At 41.7% G+C, this 24,809-nt stretch overlaps 1 protein-coding gene and 1 long non-coding RNA gene across 2 annotated transcripts; both read left to right on the forward strand.

Moving 5' to 3' along the window:
- The first annotated feature begins 5,254 nt into the window (after positions 1 to 5,254).
- On the forward strand, positions 5,255 to 6,555 carry LOC308311327. Its single transcript, XR_013963630.1, has 4 exons — positions 5,255 to 5,721; positions 5,879 to 5,970; positions 6,373 to 6,436; positions 6,504 to 6,555. It is a non-coding gene; the product is annotated as an uncharacterized lncRNA (long non-coding RNA).
- An 8,664-nt stretch (positions 6,556 to 15,219) lies between these two features.
- Positions 15,220 to 24,688, forward strand: LOC308310530 (cystine/glutamate transporter). Its single transcript, XM_080756907.1, has 13 exons — positions 15,220 to 15,568; positions 16,254 to 16,522; positions 17,395 to 17,521; positions 19,162 to 19,277; positions 19,681 to 19,806; positions 20,494 to 20,593; positions 20,851 to 20,895; positions 21,044 to 21,167; positions 21,732 to 21,835; positions 22,525 to 22,621; positions 23,696 to 23,845; positions 23,967 to 24,144; positions 24,543 to 24,688. Exons 2-13 carry the CDS (start codon positions 16,291 to 16,293, stop codon positions 24,605 to 24,607), a joined length of 1,464 nt encoding a protein of 487 aa, XP_080613033.1. The 5' UTR covers positions 15,220 to 15,568; positions 16,254 to 16,290; the 3' UTR covers positions 24,608 to 24,688.
- Positions 24,689 to 24,809: the final 121 nt, after the last annotated feature.

The following is a 24,809-nucleotide window of genomic DNA, read 5'->3' on the forward strand; positions in this document are numbered from 1 at the left end:
CCAAACATAATTGTGGCAACTTCTAAATCAATGCCACGATGGTGACTTCCTCTGAATCAGGAATCTGGTGCATTGAAACATTACTTGACTAGTGCCGCCAAAGAAAACATGATCTTAACCGTGTATGTTTAACTTTATTATAGTCTGTCGTGATCCTTATCTATGTACACTTGTGCCTCTCATGGCATTTATCCAAACATCATCAGTGTTTGCCACACTACCATGGTTTGTATACGCAGAGTTTGTGATGTCAACTGATGCATTTTCAGTTTTTCCAATTTACATGAACAAATGAGTGTTTTTTTGTTCATAAAAAATAATTAGATACATACATAATACTGAAAATGTGCTTTACACCACATACTCCTGAAACCTCCTTCAGGTTTGAAGTTTGAATTAGAACCATTCATTGCAGAATCCTGCTTCACACTTGACATGTCTACTGCGTTCAAAGCCATATACAGGGATCACAATTGCCTTGTTTTACAGCTCTGTGAAAGAATCAATACCCATGCTGAATCCCAGCATGCAATTAAACGAGGAGTGTTTTGTTGCTTCCCCGAAACCACGGTTCTGCCATATGACATCTGGCACCCCTGGTGCTCAAGCAAGCTGTAATTTATCATTGAGTCCCAGACTGGACTGTGGTCTACTGTAGGACATACTATATGTGTCTGTAAATGCGTGATAAATGACAGTACCAAGACCATACACGTATGTCATCGACCCACAACATGGAATCTAGGGGCCCTATCTTCGTCAGTGCCTCACCGCTTAATTATCCATAAACTTCTTATTTTTTACTATTTTGAAAAACGTAAAAAATATTGTTCATCGTGTCGATCTACATCGACATCGGCTATTTGAACCATTCAAAAATGTTTTTCAAAATAGTAAAAAAGGCAAAAACGTTTAGGGATAAGTAATGTGTCACAGATGGAAAACTGAATCTCCCATTTAGTAATTTTGTCTATAGTCCTTTATATAGACAATGTCTAACAGGAGACTATACTAATGTATAACATAAAGTTATGTTAACATTGCATTAAATTAATGCATTTTAAGGTGTGGACTGATTTGAAAGGTCTAACGAAATAAATATTTTTCTCCAGTCCATGGAAAAAGATTTATTCAAACATCCATGACATCTTATTGGTAATGGTATTGGTAATGATGGAGAAAAGCTTAACAAATGCAAACTAAAGAAATCAAGTGCGCAAATGGGAAATTCTTGAATATAATATTACTATATTGTTTTTACCAGTTTTTGTACCATTGCTGTCATAGCACCTTTGTTGTAGAGCTACATACAGGCATGTGTGCACTGCAGCCATGTTTTGATCATGTCATCACAACAAAACAGTAGGTTACGAAAGGTTCTGTGACTATTCGGTTCTTACTCTAAAATCAACCGAACCGAATGCCCTAATATAATATTGTCTAATGTCTATATGGCAAAAGCTGTGAATAGACAGTAACACATAATAATTGACTGCAGTATTGTCCTACAAGAAATACTGCAGTGTGTGGCACAATGTAACACATGGGCTAGGTAAGTTATATGCCGAAAAATGGTTGTTCCCATAATATTATGTGTAGGCTATACTACTGTATATTTATATAATTATTTATTAATCTATATTTAAGAAACAATGTATTGACGGGGGAGTATCAATCAGTGAAACAAACACCATGAGTAGTTGCAGCTGCAAGCAGCCTATAGCAAAGACATGATTAAAATGCTCTTGATAAGGGCAAAGGGACAGGTGCTGCAAGACACCCCCCCCCCCCTACACACACACACACACACACACACACACACACAAACCGCCCACAGGTGCATGCACTGCAATATTAGGAGTTCCTCAAATTGATTACTAAAGCCATTCACCTCACCTGTGTGAGTGTGACTCAGCTGACTCTTGAATCTTCTCGCCATCTCCGAGCTCTGCATCATGTCCTGCTGTTGTTGTAGCAGCTTTCTTCCAAATGGACATGCTAAAAGGATAATAGTTAATAGTTATTATGGATAAGCTTACTGTATACGTGTATATCGTGAACAGAGAGCTGGTCAACAGATCGTCTGTGGTGCCCCAACGACCCTCCGGGGTTACGGCCGGTGAAGGTGAAGTATATCGTGATATACGTGGCACACACACACACACACACACACACACACACACACACACACACACACACACACTTATTGCATTTAGTATCGTTATACTCCTATTAAACTACTATAATACTTATTAACTTATTAATACGTAAATGTTCCAACTCTAGGCTACTACTAAGAGCAAGTGACTCGCTAATACCATACTAGAGTTCAGTAGGCTATGCTACCCACTTGGTAGCAGGTAGCATGCCTGCCGCACTAGTAAACATGCAGGCATGCAACCTAGCTGTTGTGTGTGTAATTTGCGCCCAGCTGACAAAATGATAGACTGGCTGTGGCTGCTGCTGCACCAAATGTTAATATTATTATAGGCAGACTAGAGTATGCTTAAAGAAAACAAAAGAACCCACCTCTTGACACTGAAAATCACATGTTCTCACTCATTAATAGTGATACGTGAGTGGAGAGGAGTCGGTCAGTCAGTCAGAACTCAGAAGATAGTTTGAAAGTGGCGCGACTCGCGCGAGACAGACTGTCAGCCAGGGGAGTCCTCCGCCTACTACTGTGATGTATTGCTCCCTCTGCTGGAGGAAGTAGTCCCTTCTTGGTTACCACGGTGCCAAGAAGGGATTTGTTCTCTGTGTGTGTGTGTGTGTGTGTGTGTGTGTGTGTGTGTGTGTGTGTGTGTGTGTGTGTGTGTGTGTGTGTGTGTGTGTGTGTGTGTGTGTGTGTGTGTGTGTGTGTGTGTGTGTGTGTGTGTGTGTGTGTGTGTGTGTGTGTGTGTGTGTGTGTGTGTGTGTGTGTTTACTGGTCAAAAATAACATTTTAAGAAGAATTTGTAATAAGAAACGTGGTGTAAGAATTAAAGAGACGCTCATGGACAATGACTGATTGGGCCAATAAAGGCAGACTGTGTGATTGAAACTATAAAACACAGAGACAATAGACAATTACATACATCATTCATTATGCCAACATTGCCATCCATGACAGCAAAGTGCATTCACAACAAATGATCCAGCCAATTTGTAATGAAAGTGAAAGGTATTAAACTGTGTTCATTATTCATATAAACAAACCACTTGAGTCCTATTATCTTTGGTAACCACTTTAGTATTGCTTCCAACAGCAACCCATTTATTAACTAGATTAAGTACATTTTAAGGTGAACATGACCGGAATAGCTATTATTACTGAAGAACTTCTCTGAATCTCCATTCAGAGTATTGTGTATACTACAAGTTTCAAGCATAGGATATGTTAAATGCACAGCATCACATAAATTAGCCAGTGGTGGAAAAAGTACTCAAATGTTTTACTTAGGTAAATACTGCAAAATAGAAATACTCTATACCAGAGCCGAAGAGTTCTGATGATCCTCATGGGGGCTCCCCGCAGCCCACTAAACAATTTTAGTTATAGATGGCAAGTATAATGTTAAGGAATATTTGTCTTATTAGCCAGAGATCCTTTTAAAATGTGAGTGATATGGTCAGCTTCTGATGTCTTTCTTTCTTTCTTTCTAGATGTAGATGGAGATGACCGTAGATGCTGCTAGAACACTGAACCTGGTCTCCTGTGTGAACCATCCCATCCTGACAGCTAAGATGTCCATGTGGACATTATGAGTGTTTGTATAGAGAGAAGCATGGCATGGCAAGAGCTTTGCATATCAGTCGTTTCTTGCTGCTGCCAAAGTCAAATTGTGATATCTGTGGTGTTTAGTTCATGGCCGCTTATGAGATACTTACGTAGATATAAGTACACCTGACTGGTGGAATAGCCTTGTGATACATACTGGGTGTGCTCCATTGTCGTTCACAAAACAAACAAACAAAAGCTCACAAAATGCCTCAAACTCACTAAAAGCTACACAAAAATCACACAAATCAAGGGATGTCCGACAGTCAGTGTTGGATATTGTCCAACTCCTAATTGCCGATATCAACAGATACTGATATGCAGGCTTTTTCCAGTGGTGGAAACATAACTCAAACTTTTTACTTAAATAAAAGTAGGCAATACTGCAATATAGAAATACTCCGTTACAATTCAACATGTACTCGAGTAAAGGTACAAAGGTTTTGGTATAAAATGTACTTAAAATACCAAAAGTAATTATTAATAATTACTCATTATGCAAAATGTCTCATCTAAAATGATCTAATCTCTCACAAGCTCACATGTGTCTTATTGTATTGTGAGCTTTTATAGATGTTTTTAATGTAAAATAATAAATAAAGTAAAATTAAGGGTTAGGCTTATTAATTTTTAATGCCTTTATCGGCCGATAATATCGGACATCCCTAACAAAAACATATATCAAACGTGTCAATACATTTCAAAGAATGCCACAAGTGGCACTAAAACTTCACCAATAAATAAAGAAACATCCACATGTTCCATAAATGAAATGCCACAAAGGTTTGCCGAAAAAATTAATTACAAAAAATACGTTTCTTAAACATCTTCTGCCGTATGTCCATAGAACTTCAGCTCTGTTGCAGCAAGCCAGTACAATGTGTCATTGTCTAGGTCACCTAAGCCACGATCACCATTCGGTGGCCGGTATTTGGGGCAAATGGTCATTACGTGTTCCACAGTCTGTAGTGGATCCTCGCATTCACAGTGGGCACTGTCCGAGATGTCCCACTTCTGCTTTGAGGGTTGTCCACTCCTTGCAGGGAAGGTGCTGGCAAAGAACATATTTGGGGTCCTCAATGTATTCCACTGGTCCCTCTGTCTTGCCTTCACCCAGGATGCCTTGGAGGTGTCAGCTAGTGTTGTGTGGAGCAGTTCCTGGGCCTGTGTGGCAAAGGGGCACAGTGACTTGAGGCACGTGTGCTGTGGCAAAGGTCGCCGTGACTTGGTGTGTGTGTGTGTGTGTGTGTGTGTGTTGTGGCAAAGGGCACCGTGACTTGAGGCACGTGTGCTGTGGTGTCTCTGACGACCTTGTGGAGGAGATGGCTGGGATTCACTCAGCTGTGCCTTCCTGGTGAGGGCCAGCGTGGCTGCTTCTCGTCTGACCTCTGTTGGAGTGATTCCAGCGAGAACAGGCAGGCAGTTTGTTTGGGGTGGCCCATCCGGTGTTGAGGGCAGGCCAGCATCCAGCTTCTTGACATGAGAGCTACGGCTCCAGACTGGGACACAGTACTCGGGTCGTCTGCATATACTTCATTGATGTTGTTGCAGGGAGGTCATGGATGTAGCTGTTAGTGTTGAACAGCAGTTACTGGTGTGGAACCGAAAAGCTTCACAAACATGCCAAAAAATTCTAGTTTTGAACCTTTTTAATCTAGTTTATTTTCAAATAAATTTGTTTTTACTGTTTTGTGAAGCAACTTTGGGTACCTTGAAAAGTGCAATATAAATTGTATGTATTATAAAAAAACAGACACACAGCAATTGTCGCCACACAGACATCACAAATTCCTATTGGCAGCAGCAACATGTGACTGATGTGCAAAGCCATTCATCGACTATAAACACTATGTCTTCATTCCAGATGCTGCGAGGCTCAACCGGAGCCCCTACAGGTGGACATCTGCAGTTCTCGCTGTCCATGGATGAATCTGCATGGGGGGCTCTGAAGGCGGCTCAAAGTAAGAAACCACTTAGACTTTTCTATTACTGCGAGTGGTATGGTCGGCTTCTGTTTTAAATGTTCTCTATACATTTTGTGTATGATGTGAAAGGACACAATGTACGTATATCTGGCACTTGGTCACTTAAATTAATCTTTCGTTCTTTCTTTCTTAGGGTGGATGGGTCGTGGTAGACGTCGTGGAAGGACAGAGATCCGTTCCAAAGCCTCCCTCCCGGGGGTTTCCTCTGAGGACTTCTGATGAGCTGTGAGTAGGAATATTTATTTTTGGGATGGATATCTGTTGTACTGTTATGGTACGAAGTATAGCATGGCAGTATGATTCCTCCTAGTGGCACTGGTTGAATGTCTGTCAGCTCTCCAAGCTAATCAAAGTCTTAATGACACTTTTTTTAACCACTTCAACCCCAGCATCTCTATTCTGGGGGGAGCGTTCAGCCAAATTAGCAGATCTACAAGCTCACACCGCATTGCAACGTGTTATGTTGTTATGCTATGTTTGGCAAATCAATTTGTGTAGAGTGAAATCGGAGCATATACCAAATGCTCTCTTTAAAGGTCTGTTTTATCAAATCTATAGAGGGTTTAAGTGGTTCTGAATATGCAGCTCAACAAAAGATAATTTAGTCCTTATTTCTTTCTTTCTTAGGACGGAGATCTGTGTAGATGCCGGAGGACTTCGGACCTGGGCCTGCCCGGTGAGGAACCGCACAGTAAGAACCGCTCTAGGCCTTTCACGATTATGAGGTTTAGACGATAACGGCCATGTCTTTCTTCCAGATGTACTGCAGGTCTCTCCAGGAATCTGCATTCCTCTGAAGACGACTCAAAGTAAGACCCTGTTAGGCCTGTCAAAAAGAACCCTAACTAAAACGTTTATTACTGTAAGTGATATGTTTAGCTTCTGTTTAAATGTTCTCTATAAATAAAAGTTTTATGTATATATGTTGTGACAGGATAGAATATATATCTGGCTCTTGGTCACTCTAATCAATCTTTCTTTGTTAGGATGGAGATCGTGGGAGACGTCGCTGGAACGCCACTGCTGGACAGGGTACACGCACACACACACACACACATGCACACACAGAGCAAAGCTAATTTGGTGTGATTTTTTTCTTTTCTTTCTTTGTTAGAATGGAAATATCGATAGACGAGCTGATGTTCCCGGACAGAGATCCGTTCCAAAGCCCCCCCCCCCCCCCCCCCCCGGGGGCTTCCTCAGAGGACTCTGATGAGCTGTGAGTAGGAATAGTTCTTTCTTGTTTCTGAGGATGGATAACTGCTTTTGTACTGTTATGGCACGAAGAATGGCATCATTTACTACAGTCATCCAAATGTTTTAAATATTTTATGATAAATCTAAATGACTCTGCACAATAGTTTGAGAGTCAATATCTCATCTGCTTTTAGAAGCACTTGAATAAAAAATGACAAAAGATGTTGAGGACTGTACATGTGTTGATGCCTCCTAGTGGCACTGTGGTTGAATGTCTGTCAGCCTTCCAAGCTAATCAAAGTCTTAAAACCCCAGCATCCCTATTCTGGGGGGAGCGTTCAGCAAAAAATAGCAGATCTACAAGCTCACACCGCGTTGCAACGTGTTGTGAGCTTGTAGAGCTAATGCTTTCTTCTTTCTCTCTCAGGATGGAAATGGCAGACGCAGCTGAAGCCTCTAGAGATCTGCAGGTCTGTCCATGGATGGATGGGAGGACGGAGATCTGGGTAGACGTCGCTGGAACGCCACTGCTGGACAGGGTACACGCACACACACACACACATGCACACACAGAGCAAAGCTAATTTGGTGTGTTTTTTTTCTTTTCTTTCTTTGTTAGATATCGATAGACGAGCTGATGTTCCCGGACAGAGATCCGTTCCAAAGCTCCCCCCCCCCCCCCCCCCCGGGGGCTTCCTCAGAGGACTCTGATGAGCTGTGAGTAGGAATAGTTATGGCTTGTTTCTGAGGATGGATAACTGCTTTTGTACTGTTATCTGTTACTGTCAGCCTTCCAAGCTAATCAAAGTCTTAATGACACTACCACTTCAACCCCAGCATCCCTATTCTGAGGGAGCGTTCAGCAAAAATAGCAGATCTACAAGCTCACACCGCGTTGCAACGTGTTGTGAGCTTGTAGAGCTAATGCTTTCTTCTTTCTCTCTCAGGATGGAAATGGCAGTAGACGCAGCTGGAGCCTCTAGAGATCTGCAGGTCTGTCCATGGATGGATGGGAGGACAGAGATCTGGGTAGACGCTGGAGGACTTCGGACCTGGGCCTGGATGGATGGGAGGACGGAGATCTGGGTAGACGCTGGAGGACTTCCGACCTGGGCCTGGATGGATGGGAGGACAGAGGACGGAGATCTGTGTAGACGCTGGAGGACTTCGGAGAGGAACTCAACATACGAACCGCTTCGGTGAGGAACTCGACAGTACGAACCGCTTTAGGGTTGGGGCTTTTTTAGGCTTTATAGTAAAAAGCCAATAATCGTCCGTTGCCGATAATCGGTCAATCCCTATTCTTAAACGTTACTGTAAGTGCATGTGTATGTTGTGACAGGACACACAACCACACACACACAGCAAAGCTAATTTGGGGTGCGTGTGTGTCTGTCTGTCTGTCTGTCTTTCGTTCTTTGTTAGAATGGAGATCTCAGCCGATGCCCGAGATCCGAAGCTTTCCCTGGGTGTTTCCGCTGAGGACTTCTGGGTCGCTGGGAGGCTCGGATGGAGCTGGAAGGTTCGGTAGACATCACTGGAACCCGTTTAGGCCTGTCGGAATTTGAGGTTTTATAATGGCCGATTTAATTGTTTCTCAAATAAATTACTAGTAACAATTTAATTGCGTCATAACATAACATTCTAAATAAAACTTTGGCTTTTGTAGGCTTTGTAAACAAAAAGCTGCACATGGCATAATTCAACAACTTTATACACTAAAAGAGAAGAAAATTACAAAGTGACACGTTTAGAGCTTGTAGATCGGTTGCTTCCATTATTTCTTTAAAATGTTTGACAATATATGAACATTTTCAACATGGAGACGATTATGACTAATCTCTAAAAAAGTATCTCAAATACTTGGCGATTAGGTAATTGTGACAGGCCTAAATCCTTCTAGTTGTGTTTTTTTATATCATGTTCTGTAATCAGTTAGGGTTGACTATAGACTTTTTTTAGGAACAAGATCATCATGCCGGTGAAGAGCACGTTTCTAGCCGATGGAGCAACTATTTCTGATCACCTTTGGAGTTGCATCACAGCAAGGTAACTATACAACACACGCACACACACTATGATCATGACATGACATCAGCTTGTGACTGCAACTTGTTCCTGTTCGCAGATGACTCGGCACTGCTAGTCTCGGACAGGAACAAACTGCAGGTTGAAAAGGCCCTCAGCTCTGAACTCGGTAGAATCTGCACCTGGCTCGCTGATAACAAACTATCTTTACACCTGGGAAAAACTGAATCCATTCTCTTTGGATCTAATAGTAATCTCAGCAAGGCAAATGGCTTCTTGGTTAGAGTTGGTGACAATGTTATCACACGTAAAGATGAAATTACCTACCTAGGTTCCATCCTGGAGGCTAATCTTTCCGGTGATAAAATGGCCACCAACGTAATCAAAAAAGTCAACCAAAGAACAAGATTCCTTTACAGGATCTCCTCACTGGTCAACAAAAACACCTTGAAGACCTTAACAGGAGCCCTCGTACAAGGTTTCTTTGACTATGCATGCACCTCCTGGTACCACAGCACCTCAAAGGCCCTTAAAACTAGGCTCCAGACCTCCCAAAACAAACTGGTCAGGCTCCTACTTGGCCTCACCCCCCGAACCTACCTCACTCCTGCCCACTTTGACAGGCTGGAATGGCTTAGGGTCGACGACAGAGTACAGCATCTTGCAATGGGTCTGGTCCACAAGATTCGATACACCACCAAGATACCATGTACCTGTCTAGATACTTCCTTTATGTTAACGAAGTCCACACCCACAACACCAGAGGGAGTGCAACGAACCATGTACAACCCAGATTCGGCACAAACAAGGGACTAAATTATTTTCACTCCTATGCCACCAAAATGTGCAACGCCCTACCAACAGTCATTAAGACATGTGAATCCCTTGACTCCCTTTTTCCCCTCACTGTATACGTTTATTTTCCCTTTTTACCTCCTTTATGATGAATTCCTGTTCTGTTCTTTGACTATATAGAAGTGTCTTATTTGTACGTCTCTAAATGTTTTGATGAATTGAACATGGTGGACCCTCTTGTAAACAAGTGTAATGCTTAATTGGGTCGTCTACTTACAGTTAACAGTCTTTGTATTGAGTTTGTGCTTGACATGTACTGTAATTCTGCAAACTGTTAATAAATATTTCAATCAATATTGTTTTATGAACAAAGTAGTAATGAGCATTTCTTTCTTTTCTTTAGGACGTTGCTGGTCTCCTGTGTGGCTCCATCTGGAGGTCACCAGGGTTCTGAGTCACTCAGATCCTGACTGGTAGTGGTGATATGTAGATGTGATCAATAGGGCTCTAAACAATAAAATAATAAACCAATATAAATAACTAAATAATAATATAAATAAATGGATAAAACGAATGATAAAAAAATAGATTATAGTAAAATAAAAGTAAATTAAAATAGTAAAATAAAAGTAAATTAAAATTAGTAATACATAAAATAAAATTAGTAATAGCATAGTAATGGATAAAATAAATATAATTAGTAATATAGACAATAATACATAAAATAAATTAAATTATCAATATAGTAATGCATAAAATTAGTAATAACAGTAATACATAAAATAAATAAATGCATAAAAAATAAAATTAGTAATAACAGTAATACATAAAACAAATACAATTTGTAATGCATGAAGTAAAATTAGTAATAACATAGTAATACATCAAATAAATACAATTAGTAATATAGTTATACATAAAATTAGTAATAACATAGTAATATATAAAATACAATTAATACATAAAATAAATTCAATTACTTTGTGTTGTTGTTATAGAATGACTTAAAAAAACAAACAAAAAATATCAATCACATCTACATATCACAACCAGGCTATATTGCCAGCAGGCAGGTGGACTGTAGACTCACTACAGCTGTTGCGTGGCTAGTCTGCTATCCGCGAACGTCTCCACGCTGGTTTCCTAAATGAGGGATATAAGTGCTGTTGGCACTCTGGACTCTGAATTCTGCGATCATGTGCTTCAGAAGAATGATGCTGCGTCACCTGTGCGGTGACAATTTCCGGTCTTTGGAAAGCTGTGACGTTTGCAGCTGTCAAGCAGCTGTCAAGATGGCCAATCTGCAAGCTGAGCTTGTGGATGAGATGTGCAATAGCCTAGTGCTTTGTGTTTGAGCCCTGTGCAGGAGCTACAAGACTGCCGGTTTGGATTGCTCTGTGCAGTTTTAACCACGTGACGCCTGCAGCACACTGTCAAGTGTGCAGGTGGACAGTTCTGAGCGGACGGCTTCGCCTTGTTTGTTGTTATAAAACTGTGGTGACGCTGTGTAACGTAGGCCTGAGGGCGGTTGCTCTGATAGACTTAAAGAGAGCCTTGTAGGAATTTTTTTACCTGATATGTGATTTCAGGGTCGTTTCGCCTACTTCTACGTCCGGAGAGTTGTGATATTGGTTTTGAGTTCTTAAATGGGGGAAATGTCAAGGAAATGTGGAATGCTTGTACATTTAAGGACGTCATAAACCAAGCCATGAGAAGCTGTTTTCTGTGACCTGTGTGGTCTGGAGGTCTCTGATGTCATGTGTACAAGACCCACCCACCCCTGGGGTGGGGGGTAATAATGTATTTAAGCTGAAGCCTGACTGAGATGTGTTGAGTCAGTACGGTGTTCCATTGTAACGCGTCACTGCTGTCTCCGTATTCGAATACATTCTATTCCAATACTCTGAAACTCTGAATTGTGTCTGTCTCATTATTGTTGTTTCAACTATGTTATAAGTGCTCACCGACAGATTTCTTTAACATGTCATATATCTGTAAATATTCATTATTTTCTTGTTAATAAATTATTGCATTTATACCCGGGTGTCCGTTATGTGTCCATTACCCTTAGATCGCGCCGCCGCGGATTTATTTATTTCCCAAATGGTTTAAAAATGAGTTATTTAGCGTACTTTTACCAATTAATTTGCCTATACACAGACAACGACTGATTAGCCTATTTTGGACGATATGGGTCTTTTCTCGAGTCAGTGTGTTTAGTCTCACTATAGTCTGTGTAGATTACCCAGCGGTGTTGCTGCCCCTCCCGGGAGTCGCGGCTCATGGCTCTTCACAGACGGCACAGAGACAGCAGTCACTCCGCTGAACGTGTCAGTGTTGCTGCAGTGGTGTGAACTGTGAACCGTGCGGGCACTGGTGGTGGTGCTGAGTTCTGACAGCCGAGTCACAGCTTCTTCTTCTCAATTACTTTATCTTTGCCTTGGAAAATACATTTTGCGTTTTGCTGTTTCCCAAAACAAACCGCGCTACTGTTTGCTACATGTATATATGTATATATTTTTTTAACTTGGGCAAGTGGAAAACAGCAGGAGGCTCGTCTCACATCTCCTGAGGTGGGTTGTGAGCTATTGGACTATGCATGGAGAGGGGCTATATTTGGGCTAGAAACTGAAATCCCGTGTAACTTTTCCAATAGCTTTTCATCTGTCATTCCTAAGGGCATGCAATTATATTGTCAAAATATACAAATATATATTTAACATTTAAAAAAAAATAGCAGATCTAAAAGCTCACAGCATGTTGTGATGGGAATGGATGCATTGTGACCGTGTAGATCAGTTATTTTTGCTACTCATATAAGAACTATGAGAATAATATAGTGTCCCTCGTTTGTGCCTTTTAAAATAAAGGTAGTCCTACTGTTTTAGCACCAGTATCAGAGATGAAACCCAAACCATACCCAACCATACTCATCATCACATTGATATAACACTAGAGGGCAGCAAAAGGTTCACAGTCTTAGCAGTGGACAAGAGAGTCTTTTCCATGTGTTTCGCCAGGTGGACAGGATTTGAGGTTAAAGTTTAGGCATAATTTCTGTGAGGTTAGTTGGGATAGTGTTTGTGAGGTATAGGGTTACGCCAGGGCTCCACTGGGCGCGTTTGGGCGCGTTGCGTCTCCGAACGAACCGGTTCAATTTTAATGGTGACGCACGCACGCGGCACGCACGCACAACGTGGGCAGTGGAGCCACCCTTCATTGATTAAAAAGGTAACATTCTGTGACGCTGACGCGACGCAGACGCGCCCAGTGGAGCCCTGGCGTAAGGCATAGCTTTAGTGAAGTTAAATGTTAGGGTTTAGAAGACCAGTGGTATTCAAACTTTTGCATATCAAGGCCCATTATTTATTCTGCATTTGAGGCACGGAACACCATTTGATGAGATTTAGCAACTCTGACCCAAATTTAAAGAATATATTTTGTTATTGTTGGATTTTGTCCACAGTTCCGTATTGATGACTTGGTACCATAGGAGAGATAACAGGCAAACGTTGATCAAAATAAGTAATGCAGATGTTTAACAATAATTTAACTCGTGAGAGTGCAAAATGAATCATTTTACACTAAGAGTTAAAGATCTAAGGGTCCATTTGGTTACCAACTCTGTATCATTTAGCTCGGGACCACCTGGAACCTCCTCAAGGACCACATGGTGGTCCCCGCCCGGACCACTGGTTGAGAACCACTGGTTTAGAGTCGCAATCAAAGCGAAAGACCTGCAGGGAAAGAGGGAGTCCTGTCAGTGAACACTAAAGGCCTGATCAAGTTACAAGTCCCCTTGACCTTTGACCCCCTCCCATACTCTGTTTGGTCCATGTCTTTTTGAAGCTTAAAGTAGTCAGGAGTTCATGTAAGCCCTATTCACTTGTTGGAACATCTGCATGGCTTCCTCCAGGTTGTTCGGATCTTCGGAGTGATGGTGGCTCAGGGGTAGAGTGGCTGGATGGCAACCGCAAGGTTCCCAGTTCAAATCCAGGCTCCCCCAGAGTTAGTGTCGAAGTGTCCTTGAGCAAGACACTGACTGAACCCTTAATTGCTCCCGATGTGCAGGTTTGTGTGTGTGTGTGTGTGTGTGTGTGTGTGTGTGTGTGTGTGTGTGTGTGTGTGTGTGTGTGTGTGTGTGTGTGTGTGTGTGTGTGTGTGTGTGTGTGTGTGTGTGTTGCACACTATGTAAAGTGTCTTGGATTAAAGGTGCTACATAAATGCCCCATATAATAATAACTTGAATTTATACAGCGCCTTACAAGAAATCCATTGAGGCTTTACAATACAGACATAATAAACAAAGCAAAGCAAACAGAGAAACTCGGCATTTAATCCAATGTTTATTGTTTTTAACGGTAGGGATTCTCCACAAACATGACAGTTTCCCCATCTCACAGCTGCATAAATACAGGAGGGAAAAGGAAAAAAAGGCTGCATCCTTCGTAGCTTGGGTTGTTTATCGTTGCTGTTAGGCACAAATCTCTTACTCTTATCAACATTGATAGCTTTCTTTTTCTTTAGTAAAATCAGATCATATCGATCTATCAGATGTATATTAATTCAATCAATATAGGACACTTCTTAATACAAAATTGAGTAGAGATCTCTACTCGAGAATGCAGATATATTTAAACATCGAGCACAGAGATTTATGTGTGGTGAATGGGTGAATCTGAATAAAAGCGCTATATAAATGCACCATTTACCATTGGTGGTGGATCCTCCTTCTCATGAGGTCATCGACATCACATCCCAACTGTCCGTCTGCATGTCTTGCTTCGTTTCCTGTCTACCTTTGGTCTTGAAAACATGCACAGAGGTTTTCTTTTTCTTCAGGGTCTGCAATGAGCACAGATGACAGATCTATATGGCACAGACAAAGGCTACAGTCAGTTCATACAAATAGCTAATACATTCAAATACAGAACATGTCCAGTGAAGGAATGTTAACAAGCAACGCTATCACTAATGAACTGAAACAGACAAGCTGGCCATGCAAGAACAAGAACAATAGAGACCATGGAGTGCACACTTTGCCAGCAACTCATGTTGCTGATCATGTTTGCTCCTGTACTGACGTACGTGTTTCTGAAATATGTGTGAGAGTGACCAGCTCTGCTCTTCTGCAGTCTGTGCAGCTGTTGGCCTTCCCAAGACACGCACGCACGTACGCGTACGTACGCACGCACACACACACACACACACACACACACACACGCACACACACAGACACACACACACACACACACACACACACACACGCGCACACACAGCCTATATTCAATCAAACATAATGTATACACTATACTCCAATAATGTTATTGTGCACACTGACACATACATTATAGTAGTCATACTTACACGTATTACGTACATGCAGAATTTGTCATTCACGTGTAGCTTAGTGTACACTACACACACACACACACACAGTCACACACACACACACACACACACACACACACACGCAGAACAGTCAGCTCAAACTAAAAGCATGCTGCTTTGAGCCTCTAAACAGCCTTAATTGCTTGCTGAAGCCTGGAAGACTGCTTGCTTTGTTCCCCACTTCAGGCCGGGATGGGTGGCATTGGGTGTGCGTAACCGTGGTTACTGCAACGATTGACACGAGCCAATGAGGAATGTAAAAACGTGCTTTAGGGGGTTACTTTTGCGGAGAGACAACCATGTGTGCAAGGGTTACAGAGACCAGAGACTTTGCAGCGTTCCTTGTCCTTTTCCAACCTCAGCAAGTGCTTTTACGATAACTGCTATCAATCTAACTCCAGAAGGGATCTCAGTAAGTAGAACGTTTTTTTTTTAATTGGGAAGTTAAAACAATTGATTGCTGTGCAACTCTTTATTTCTAAAGCTGCAATCCATTTTATAAAAGTTCATAAAAACTAATTTTGACCAATAGTAGTTGGTGTACAGTACTCTACCTCTTCTGTTGAGAAATGTATGTGGTCGCTACTGGTTGAGTATTGCCAGTATTGCTATCATGGAAACAGTACAATAAAGAATTATTACATGGCAATACAGACCATATGGCGTTTTTATTTAATTTAGCACCTGAGTAACATCTGTTGAAAACTACTCTCATCTCATTACTATATATAGAATAGATACAGTATTTTTGCAGGACTGCTCTGCTACATGAATGGTCCTCAGACCACCAGCGATCCTTGATGGGGTTAGGGGCTCCCCAGCATAGTTAAAGCTGCACAGCCTGCACTTTCCTACCCCCAGATTTGAACCTGGTTTCCTGCGCTGACATTTTTATCCCCAGCTTTGTCTGTTTGTGTGTACCCCATAGCGATGATTTGATTGGCTGAACACCCCATATAGCGATGATTTGATTGGCTGAGCAATGTAGTATTGAGGATAAAAAGTGAGGACGACAATTGTGATTGGCCGGAATGTGATGATGTATGATGATATTAGCGCACTCACTTCACACAGGTGTGATTGTTTTTTTTTACCAGCACTGCTTGCGCAGGGGATCAATTTCATCTTCAGATCATGAACGGAGCCACGGTGAAAGGAGCGGACGGTGATGAGGTGAAGGGCAAGAGCGAGGTGGACGCGGTGCACCTGCGTAGAACAATAGGCCCGCTGACGGCCGTGTCCTTCATCATCGGCACGGTGGTGGGCAGTGGCATCTTCATCGCACCCAAGGGTGTCCTGATGAACAGCGGAAGTGTCGGCCTCTCTCTACTGGTGTGGGCACTCTGTGGGGTCCTGTCCATATTCGGTGAGGTGCTGTTGTTGTTGTTGTTGCTTGCTATAGTTTATGTTTATGTGTAAGCTCTCAGTTTCCTAATCGTATCATCTAATTCAAACCTACCCATGACCACTTCTCTTTGTGCAACCTGATATTGTCGAATGTCGGGCGAAAACCTTGTATGTCCTAAAAAACGTTACTTTTCAGGAAATGGGAAAATAAATTACAATTAAAACAATTAAAATTAAAATTGAACATGAACATACTGAACATGCAGAACATACTGAACATGCTGAACATACTGTATTGCTTCGCTGGGGAGGAATGTGTAGAGAAACTCCTGATTGGCAACTATAATACAGACATGCAACGTAAGGAAGCACCTGTGTTCAAGTCATTCAGTATAGGTTCTGTGATCTGCATAGTGTAATTAAGTCAGCTAATTACCCAACCCACAAGAGTGTGTGATTCTACTCCAACTGTCATTAATCTCATTCTGACCTCGGACAAATCCAGAATCTCCAAGAAGTGTTATCGTATGCAGGCTTAGTGATCATTTTATGATTTTCTTTACCGCAAAAAACAAAAGTCAGGCTGTCACAAAACAGTCATGTCTAGGGACCTCAAAACCTACTCTAGCGAGGCCTTTAAAATTGAACTGGAGAGTCTGGATTGGTCCGACGAGATGTATGGTCAGTGGCCCCATGTGCTATGGTGAACTGTTTGTCTCTTGTTCTGTCAGGGGCCAATGTGCTATGCTTTTTTTGTTATCAAATGTTTTTTTATTAAAGACAAAAAATCACAATAAGATACGTTAACATCATGCCAATGTGCTATGCTGAACTATTTGTCATACTGTCATGGGGCCCTGTGCTATGCTGAACTGTTTGTCATTCTGTCAGGGGCCCTGTGCTATGCTGAACTGGGCACCACGTTTACAAAGTCAGGGGGCCACTACACCTATCTGCGGGAGACCTTGGGCCCAATGCCTGCCTTCCTGCGCCTCTGGGCTGAATTCTTGTTTATCAGGTCAGTTGACTACTTTCTAAAAGGTATGAGTGGAATCTTAAAAACAAAATGCATGGTAATAGGCTCTAAAGGACAGATCAGAAAGAATGAGACCCTTTGCAGGGTGCTACTATTCAGCAGGATAAACAAGTCAAATCGTTGGGTGTCACTACTCACTAATGATGAAACATTAATAATAATAATACATTTTATTTATAAGGCGCCTTTCAGGGCACTCAAGGTCGCAGTACAAGTTAAAAACAGTACAAAAACACAGTTAAAGTCATGGTCCACTCATGTTAATAATACAGTGGTGAGAATGAGTAATGGCACCCCTCTACCATTAGACAAAGTTCTCATCCTCTACCTAACACAACACTTAAACTAGTCATACAATGTCTAGTTCTGTGAAATCTTGACTGTCCTACTATCTGATGCATCAAAGCAAGCCGGTGTTCTGTCTAGACTAGAGTAGGGGATTAATCCTCTTCGTTCCCGGTGGAACATGAGGCAGACTAGAGTAGTGTGGATGTGGATGCTATGCATGTCAGGCTGTCATGGATGAGGTTAGAGGAGAGACTGGCATGCAGACTTATTCTGTTTTTAAAGAACATCTATTCCTCGGAAAACCTTCTCTTTATTTTCACAACTATACTAATAAATGATACACACACGGCGTCGGTTATACTACTGTACGAGACTATGCTAGACCTTACCTCTGTCCAGCAACAACACACTTAAGAAAACTGTAATGTGCATATTGGAATATACTCCCCACACATTTGGCTCTGGCTGGAAAGTATGCATTTGGTTTAAAAATAAACTTAGGGAAGCAATAATCAGAAAATAAATTTGATTTTTTAAATTATTATTATTATTAGTGTTCTTTTCAGGCAGACCAGGCAAATTTAATACTTTAGTGTTGTGTTTTTTATTCTACACCAAATTTTCTAAATAACAGTCTCACAACATATGTTGAGCTTGTAGAAGGGCTACTTTGCTGTTTGTCATATGACTACGTATAAGAACGAAAATAACATCGCCTGGATGCAACTGGGACATATCCTCAGTGAGGTCATCGGGGTTCCGGGTCTCTCGAACATGTATACCCCTCACTCGGGTGACCCAGCTGGGGTGATCAAGTCCCGACTTACGTCCCAGTAGCTACCCTCGATCAGACCCACTAGGGAAAGACAGGGCCGCACAATCCGTTGGAACCACTCCGGAACTACTATGCCGGTACTATGAGAGGTACAATTCTGGTATGTGGAGGGACTAGGCTCTGTGGGTTGCCTCCTGTCCGGGCCCCTCCTACGTCTCACCAGGTCCACTCCTGCTCTCACCAGGAGTATAGCGAGGAACCTGTGCGTTGCACCATGCAGACTCCCAGCACCAGACACTTCATTCAGGAGTGGTGGATTCTTGAGCCGCAATGGTTCTGCAGGCTCCACCGCTGGGCAACGGTCGGTAGTACTGCAGACTCCACTTGCGGCTCGAATGGCCCTCCTAAAGGCCTCATCGAAGGTTTTTGGGCTTCCTCCTCAGGGAGGATGCAGGATGGGGCGCTAACCCATACTGCTCCCGGGGTGCCGTCTACATTATAAGTGATTATGTAAAACAGTGTACCAAACATATTTTATTTCATTCTATTTATTCTACAGACCATCAGTGGCATCCTATGTGTCCCTGGCTTTTGGTGGCTATGTGGTGGAACCATTCTTTGCTCCCTGTGCTGCACCCACTGTGCTGGTCAAACTGGTCAGCATCCTTGGAGTGAGTGAGTAGTTGTATTGTACCTATTTCCCCTCATGATGTCAAGTACAATACATACAGATAAATCATGCATACATCAATTGAAAAATACATAACACATGCTGCATGTGTGTACAGGGATTTGGGTTAATCAGGCACTATTCATATTCGGTCTGGCTTATTAGCCAGGCTACTATTCATAACCCCTGAGTATATATTCTCTTATTAGCCAGGCTACTATTCATAACCCCTGAGTATATATTCTCTTATTAGCCAGGCTACTATTCATAACCCCTGAGTATATTCTCTTATTAGCCAGGCTACTATTCATAACCCCTGAGTATATATTCTCTTATTAGCCAGGCTACTATTCATAACCCCTGAGTATATATTATCTCTTTGATTGGTTGTTTGTTTTGTTCCATTAGCGTTTGTGGTGGCAATCAACTGTTGGAGTGTGACCTTGGCCAGCCGAACTCAGGTCAGTCTGACCTTCATCAAGATGTTTGCCCTTGTACTCATCATCATACCTGGCTTCATTGCACTGGCCAAAGGTAAGGGAAATAATGTGAATTAATTCAATATGGGTATGCGCATGACATCATCATCAAACCCGGAAGTTATGCAGGAACGCCTACGTGGCAAAAAACGACTTTCTGGCCTTGACAGCCCATACACATCCAGACAGAAAAGTCCTATCCGATTGCATTAAACAACGTTAAACAATGTTAAACTCACTTTGCATGTTGCTTTGCCACCCGATTTTCCACTCGATGTGCCATTTACTGAGCTCCTTCCATGCATTTTCCTTCAGAGGTGTTACAGATGATACTAATTAAGGATCTGTTCCATTTAGTGTACAGTGGTTCTCAAACTATTTAATTTCATGGACCCCCATAACTGGTACACTCTCAGTTACACACCCGTACGGTACAAGGCCATTTGCAACCCACCCAAGGACACTTTGAGACCCACTGGTGTAGCAGAGTGTTTCCAGTGAGCCAACATGCACAATAGCAGCACCCTGACTCTGTTTGACCAGAATGGAGCAGAGCCTTCATTAGTATCATCGGTAACACCTGTGAAGAAAGGTGGAAAGTGCCCCGGAAGTAGGACAATGTGTGCATATCCTATTAGCTAATTACTAAATGCATAGTTCTGTATGCTAGTTGAAGTCCATTCAGTTAATTGCCATGTTTCGGAGTGTAACGTTCAATTGCATATTCTCTTCTCTTTCTCAGGAAGGACAGAGAATTTCCAGAATGGTTTTGAGGTTGAAGCGATAAAACTGGATAAGTTGCCACTGGCCTTCTATAATGGTTTATACGCTTATGGTGGATGGTAAGCAAAACTACACAACATACAGATACATAATATTATGAACTGATTAAGATATATGAGAGACACAACACTTTTTTTCAATCTCGGTACACACAAGTAGTATTCTTGGGTTTGATGGTGTACTTATATACCATAAGAAAGTATAATTAAGCCAGATGATATTAAATTGTAGGCCTACTAATGAATTGACACTGACAATTAACAGTATACTCAGAAAAAAACATGCTAAATGTGGTTTTATTTCTGCCATTTCGTAGGTTCTATCTGAATTTTGTCACAGAAGAAGTCATTAACCCAAATAGGTAGAGTATTCATATTTAGACATTTCAATTTCTGGCAAGGTCTTGCTCAACTGTCTGTCTCTCATACAGATATCACAGCTCATCACTGCGTGTGTTGTGTTGTGTTGTGTTGTGTTGTGTTGTGTTGTGTTGTGTCCTGGCCTGTCAGAAACATTCCACTGGCCATAACCTCGTCCATGGTGACAGTAACCGTGCTCTATGTTCTGGTCAACGTGGCCTACTACACTATGATGACGCCCGGTGAGCTGCTCGCGTCTGACGCTGTGGCTATGGTCAGTACTATACAAAAACTAGTTATGGTTGTCAAATAGTGTATAGTAAAAAAACGTGTTTTAAGGTCCTTACACACTGGTGTGTTTGTGACATATATAACACAGAACACAAATCGTACTACTAAGCGATGCAACTTGTAAGTGCAATAATGTGATAATAAATGTGGGATTGCAAACCCCTTTTCCCCACATTCAGCAAATGCCAATGTCATTCTGTTTGTGTTGGACAATTCTTTCCTCCCAAGTGTGAGATGCAAGCAGTGAAGCAATGTTGACAAGAGGCATAACCTTATGATCTTTATGAGACCTTCCACTCTGCCCCACATTCCTGGGCAGTGAAGGGATAAACATTCACAGCTACAGGCTGTTCTTTTTTAGCTTTCTGTTTCACTGACACATGTGTTAAGCCTATATGTGTAACAATAATCATTTCAGTATGTATTACACAAGTACTTATTTCTCCACATGCTGATATATATAAACTCTCAGAGTTTAATTAACTCTTTAATGAAATTACCAGTAGTTAGAATGTCTGTCACAGAGATATATCTCTTGTCTGTGCAGACCTTTGCCAATCGTGCACTCCAGGGGTTTGCATCGGTAATCCCTGTCCTAGTGGCCATGTCCTGCCTAGGGGCACTGAATGGCGGCTTCTTCTCATCACCCAGGTACACTTGTTAAGCGGTATTTTGATACAGTGGTGGAAAGTAACTAAGTACTTTTATTTAAGCACTGTACTTAAGTACAATTTTGAGGTATTTGTATTTTACTTGAGTATTTCCAAATTCCAATACTTTTACTTCTACTACTACTATATCAGAGCCAAAATGTGTACTTTTACTCCACTACAATTATTTGAAAACTTTAGTTACTAGTTACTATATTGGAGATTTTAATTTTGATTAGAAAACATACATTAACCACTTCAACCCTATACATTTCGGCCATTTGAAAATAGCCTATCTACAAGCTCACGATGCGTGGCAACACGACGCATTGTGAGCTTGTAGATCTGCTATTTTCAATAGATTTTGTACACAAACATGTGAAATAGTACATTTTGATGCCGATACTTTTGTACTTTTACTCAAGTATACATTTTCAATTCCGTACTTTCACTTGTAACGAAGTAGTTCTAAATTGCAGTATTGGTAATTTTACTTAAGAAAAACAATTGAGTACTTTTCCCACCACTGCTTTGATAATAGGCTTTGTCCAGACTGCAGGCAAATCTGATGTTGTGCAGTGAGAATAGCCGATCTACAGCTCACGCTACAATATGAGCTTGTAGAAATTGGCATTTTTTTTTGTGACACCGGAGTGCAACTGACTTTTGTGTCTACTCTACACATTGCAGGATGCTGTTTGCGGGGGCCAGGGAGGGCCACTGGCCAACACTGTTCTCCATGATCCACATCCGTAGACACACACCTCTGCCTGCTGTGCTGTTATTGGTGATATCCTTTAACCACTTAAACCCTCTATATACTATTCTGTACGGTAACAAGACAACTCGCACTTTTTGCACCTCCAAGTGAGTTGTCCGGACATCTCACCCCGAAAGTCCGGACAACTCACCAGACATCTCACTTCCGGGGGTGAGCTGTCTTCACTTTCGGGGTGAGTTGTCTGACTGAATATGTATAGCCTTTGAGCTCTTTTATATACTTTACTGAATATTTCCCATTTATCCTTAATATAATATAGATTAATTCAACCTTATCTTCCTGAATTACGGCAGAGTTCCACTGTTCTTGATTTCTCTCTCTTTCTGTGTGTGTGTGTGTGTGTGTGTGTGTGTGTGTGTGTGTGTGTGTGTGTGTGTGTGTGTGTGTGTGTGTGTGTGTGTGGCTCACTATACTTAACTGTGTCAGTATGACCTTAAACCTAAACTGTGTTTATCAACTTGAGATGAGATCACATTATTACAACCTTGTGCTGCCCAGGTGCCTGGTAAGGTCAGAACACAGGGCTCTTTTTCGAAATTGAATAACTGTAATTGGTGCCACGGAAAGTACAGACAACTCACCCCGCAATGTACTTGTTGTGTGGTGTGAGCCTTGACCAGTGGTGGAAGAACTGAGTAAAAGTAGCAATAACACAATGTAGAAATATTCTGTTAAGTAGCCTAAAATGTATATGCACAATAGCCTATAATCTGAATCATATTGAAATTGGCCATAAAAATGCCATATCGGTATTGAATCGAAATGTTAAGTGCTGATGGGTAACTTTACCTTTAATAAACTATAATTCATCAGTTAAGTTGTCAAATAATTGTAGTGGATGAAGTATGAAGTATAGTACTGAAAAGTGGAAATACTGTCTCAGTCTCAGACTCACATAAAGTAGGCCTACCTCAAGATTGTACTTGAGTAAATGTATTCAGTTACTTTCCACCATGGCCAAGACCCATTCAAGTAAATTCAAAAAATAAAAATGACCAAGATGTCATTGTCAGAAATGCCAAGTGTTACTGGACAGAGTGACGGTTTTTCAGGACTGCCATGTTGACTATGTGTCCACAGTACCCTCTGGTGGTGGTAATGATAGCCACCGGAGAGATCTTCCGGCTGATCAACTTTGCCTCCTTCTCTCGGTGGTTCTTCATTGCCCTGGCCACATTGGGGATGCTCATCCATCGCTATCGCTTCCCTCACCTCCCCAGGCCCTTTAAGGTTACTATGGCTACAGATGATATATGAATATATTTATTATTATAAATTACAAGCATTTTCCACCAATCCATTTCCATCTCATCGGGAATATCAAGCTATGGTGTTATTGTCTCACCCACAGGTGCCTCTACCCATAGCGATCATCTTCACAGTCGTATGCTTCTTCATCGTGGGGCTGTCTCTGTACTCGGACCCCTGGAATACGGGAGGCAGCTGCGTGCTCACGCTGACGGGGGTCCCCGTCTACTACCTGACCATCCACCGGTCTCGCCTGCCTCCCAGACTGAGAAGCGTCTTCAGTGAGTCGTGAAATTACAGACTGACTCGCTCATGACATGTCAATACATAATTAGAGCCAATTTCCAAGATGCTATATCGTTTTTGGACACAAACGGGTTGGGGTGGTAATTGGATGAGGCGCATATCAGCACAGAAAGACACACATCTCAGTATTCATCTGAAATAAACTTGTAAAAGTCAGATGGTCTAGGGACCATCTAGGGGTTGTTCCAGGGGTCCACAGCATTGAGGAACAGTTTAAACACTTCATCGTATTACTACAAAACATACATTAATCACTCCAGCCCTGTAATCTATTTTCAAAAGATTTGTATACATTTGAAATGTGACATAATGAGTACTTTTATCTTTGGTACTTTAAAGTAGAATTTGACCCTCCTCTGTGCCCCCATACCAGATTACTGCAGTATACAACTTCAGATCCTATTAGAAGTGGCTCAACAGGAAGTCCAGACATACTGAAGACATGAGGTCATCCCGCTCACTGGATGGACAACGCACAGCTCCTGCTCACCATTAACTGGAATAGGATCATAACTTTTTCACCACAGACAATGAAAGGAGTTGAAGCCCATCAGCCATTTATTATTGCAAATAACTTGTGTGGAATACAGTGGATGTAACGGTTTTTAATCAGATAAATGCATCAAACCTTTACATTGAA

The sequence above is a fragment of the Protomyctophum bolini genome, assembly GCF_963924005.1.
Source record: "Protomyctophum bolini genome assembly, chromosome: 23".
NCBI classification, from domain to species: Eukaryota; Metazoa; Chordata; class Actinopteri; order Myctophiformes; family Myctophidae; genus Protomyctophum; species Protomyctophum bolini.

What these genes read in the sequence shown, in the direction of transcription:
- LOC308310530 (XM_080756907.1), top strand. Translation starts at nt 16,291, where the DNA reads ATGAACGGAGCCACGGTGAAAGGAGCGGACGGTGATGAGGTGAAGGGC. An exon ending in GAAGTCATTAACCCAAATAG is followed by an intron (nt 20,896 to 21,043) that starts GTAGAGTATTCA and finishes CTGGCCTGTCAG; the next exon opens with AAACATTCCACTGGCCATAA. An exon ending in ACCTCCCCAGGCCCTTTAAG is followed by an intron (nt 23,846 to 23,966) that starts GTTACTATGGCT and finishes TCTCACCCACAG; the next exon opens with GTGCCTCTACCCATAGCGAT.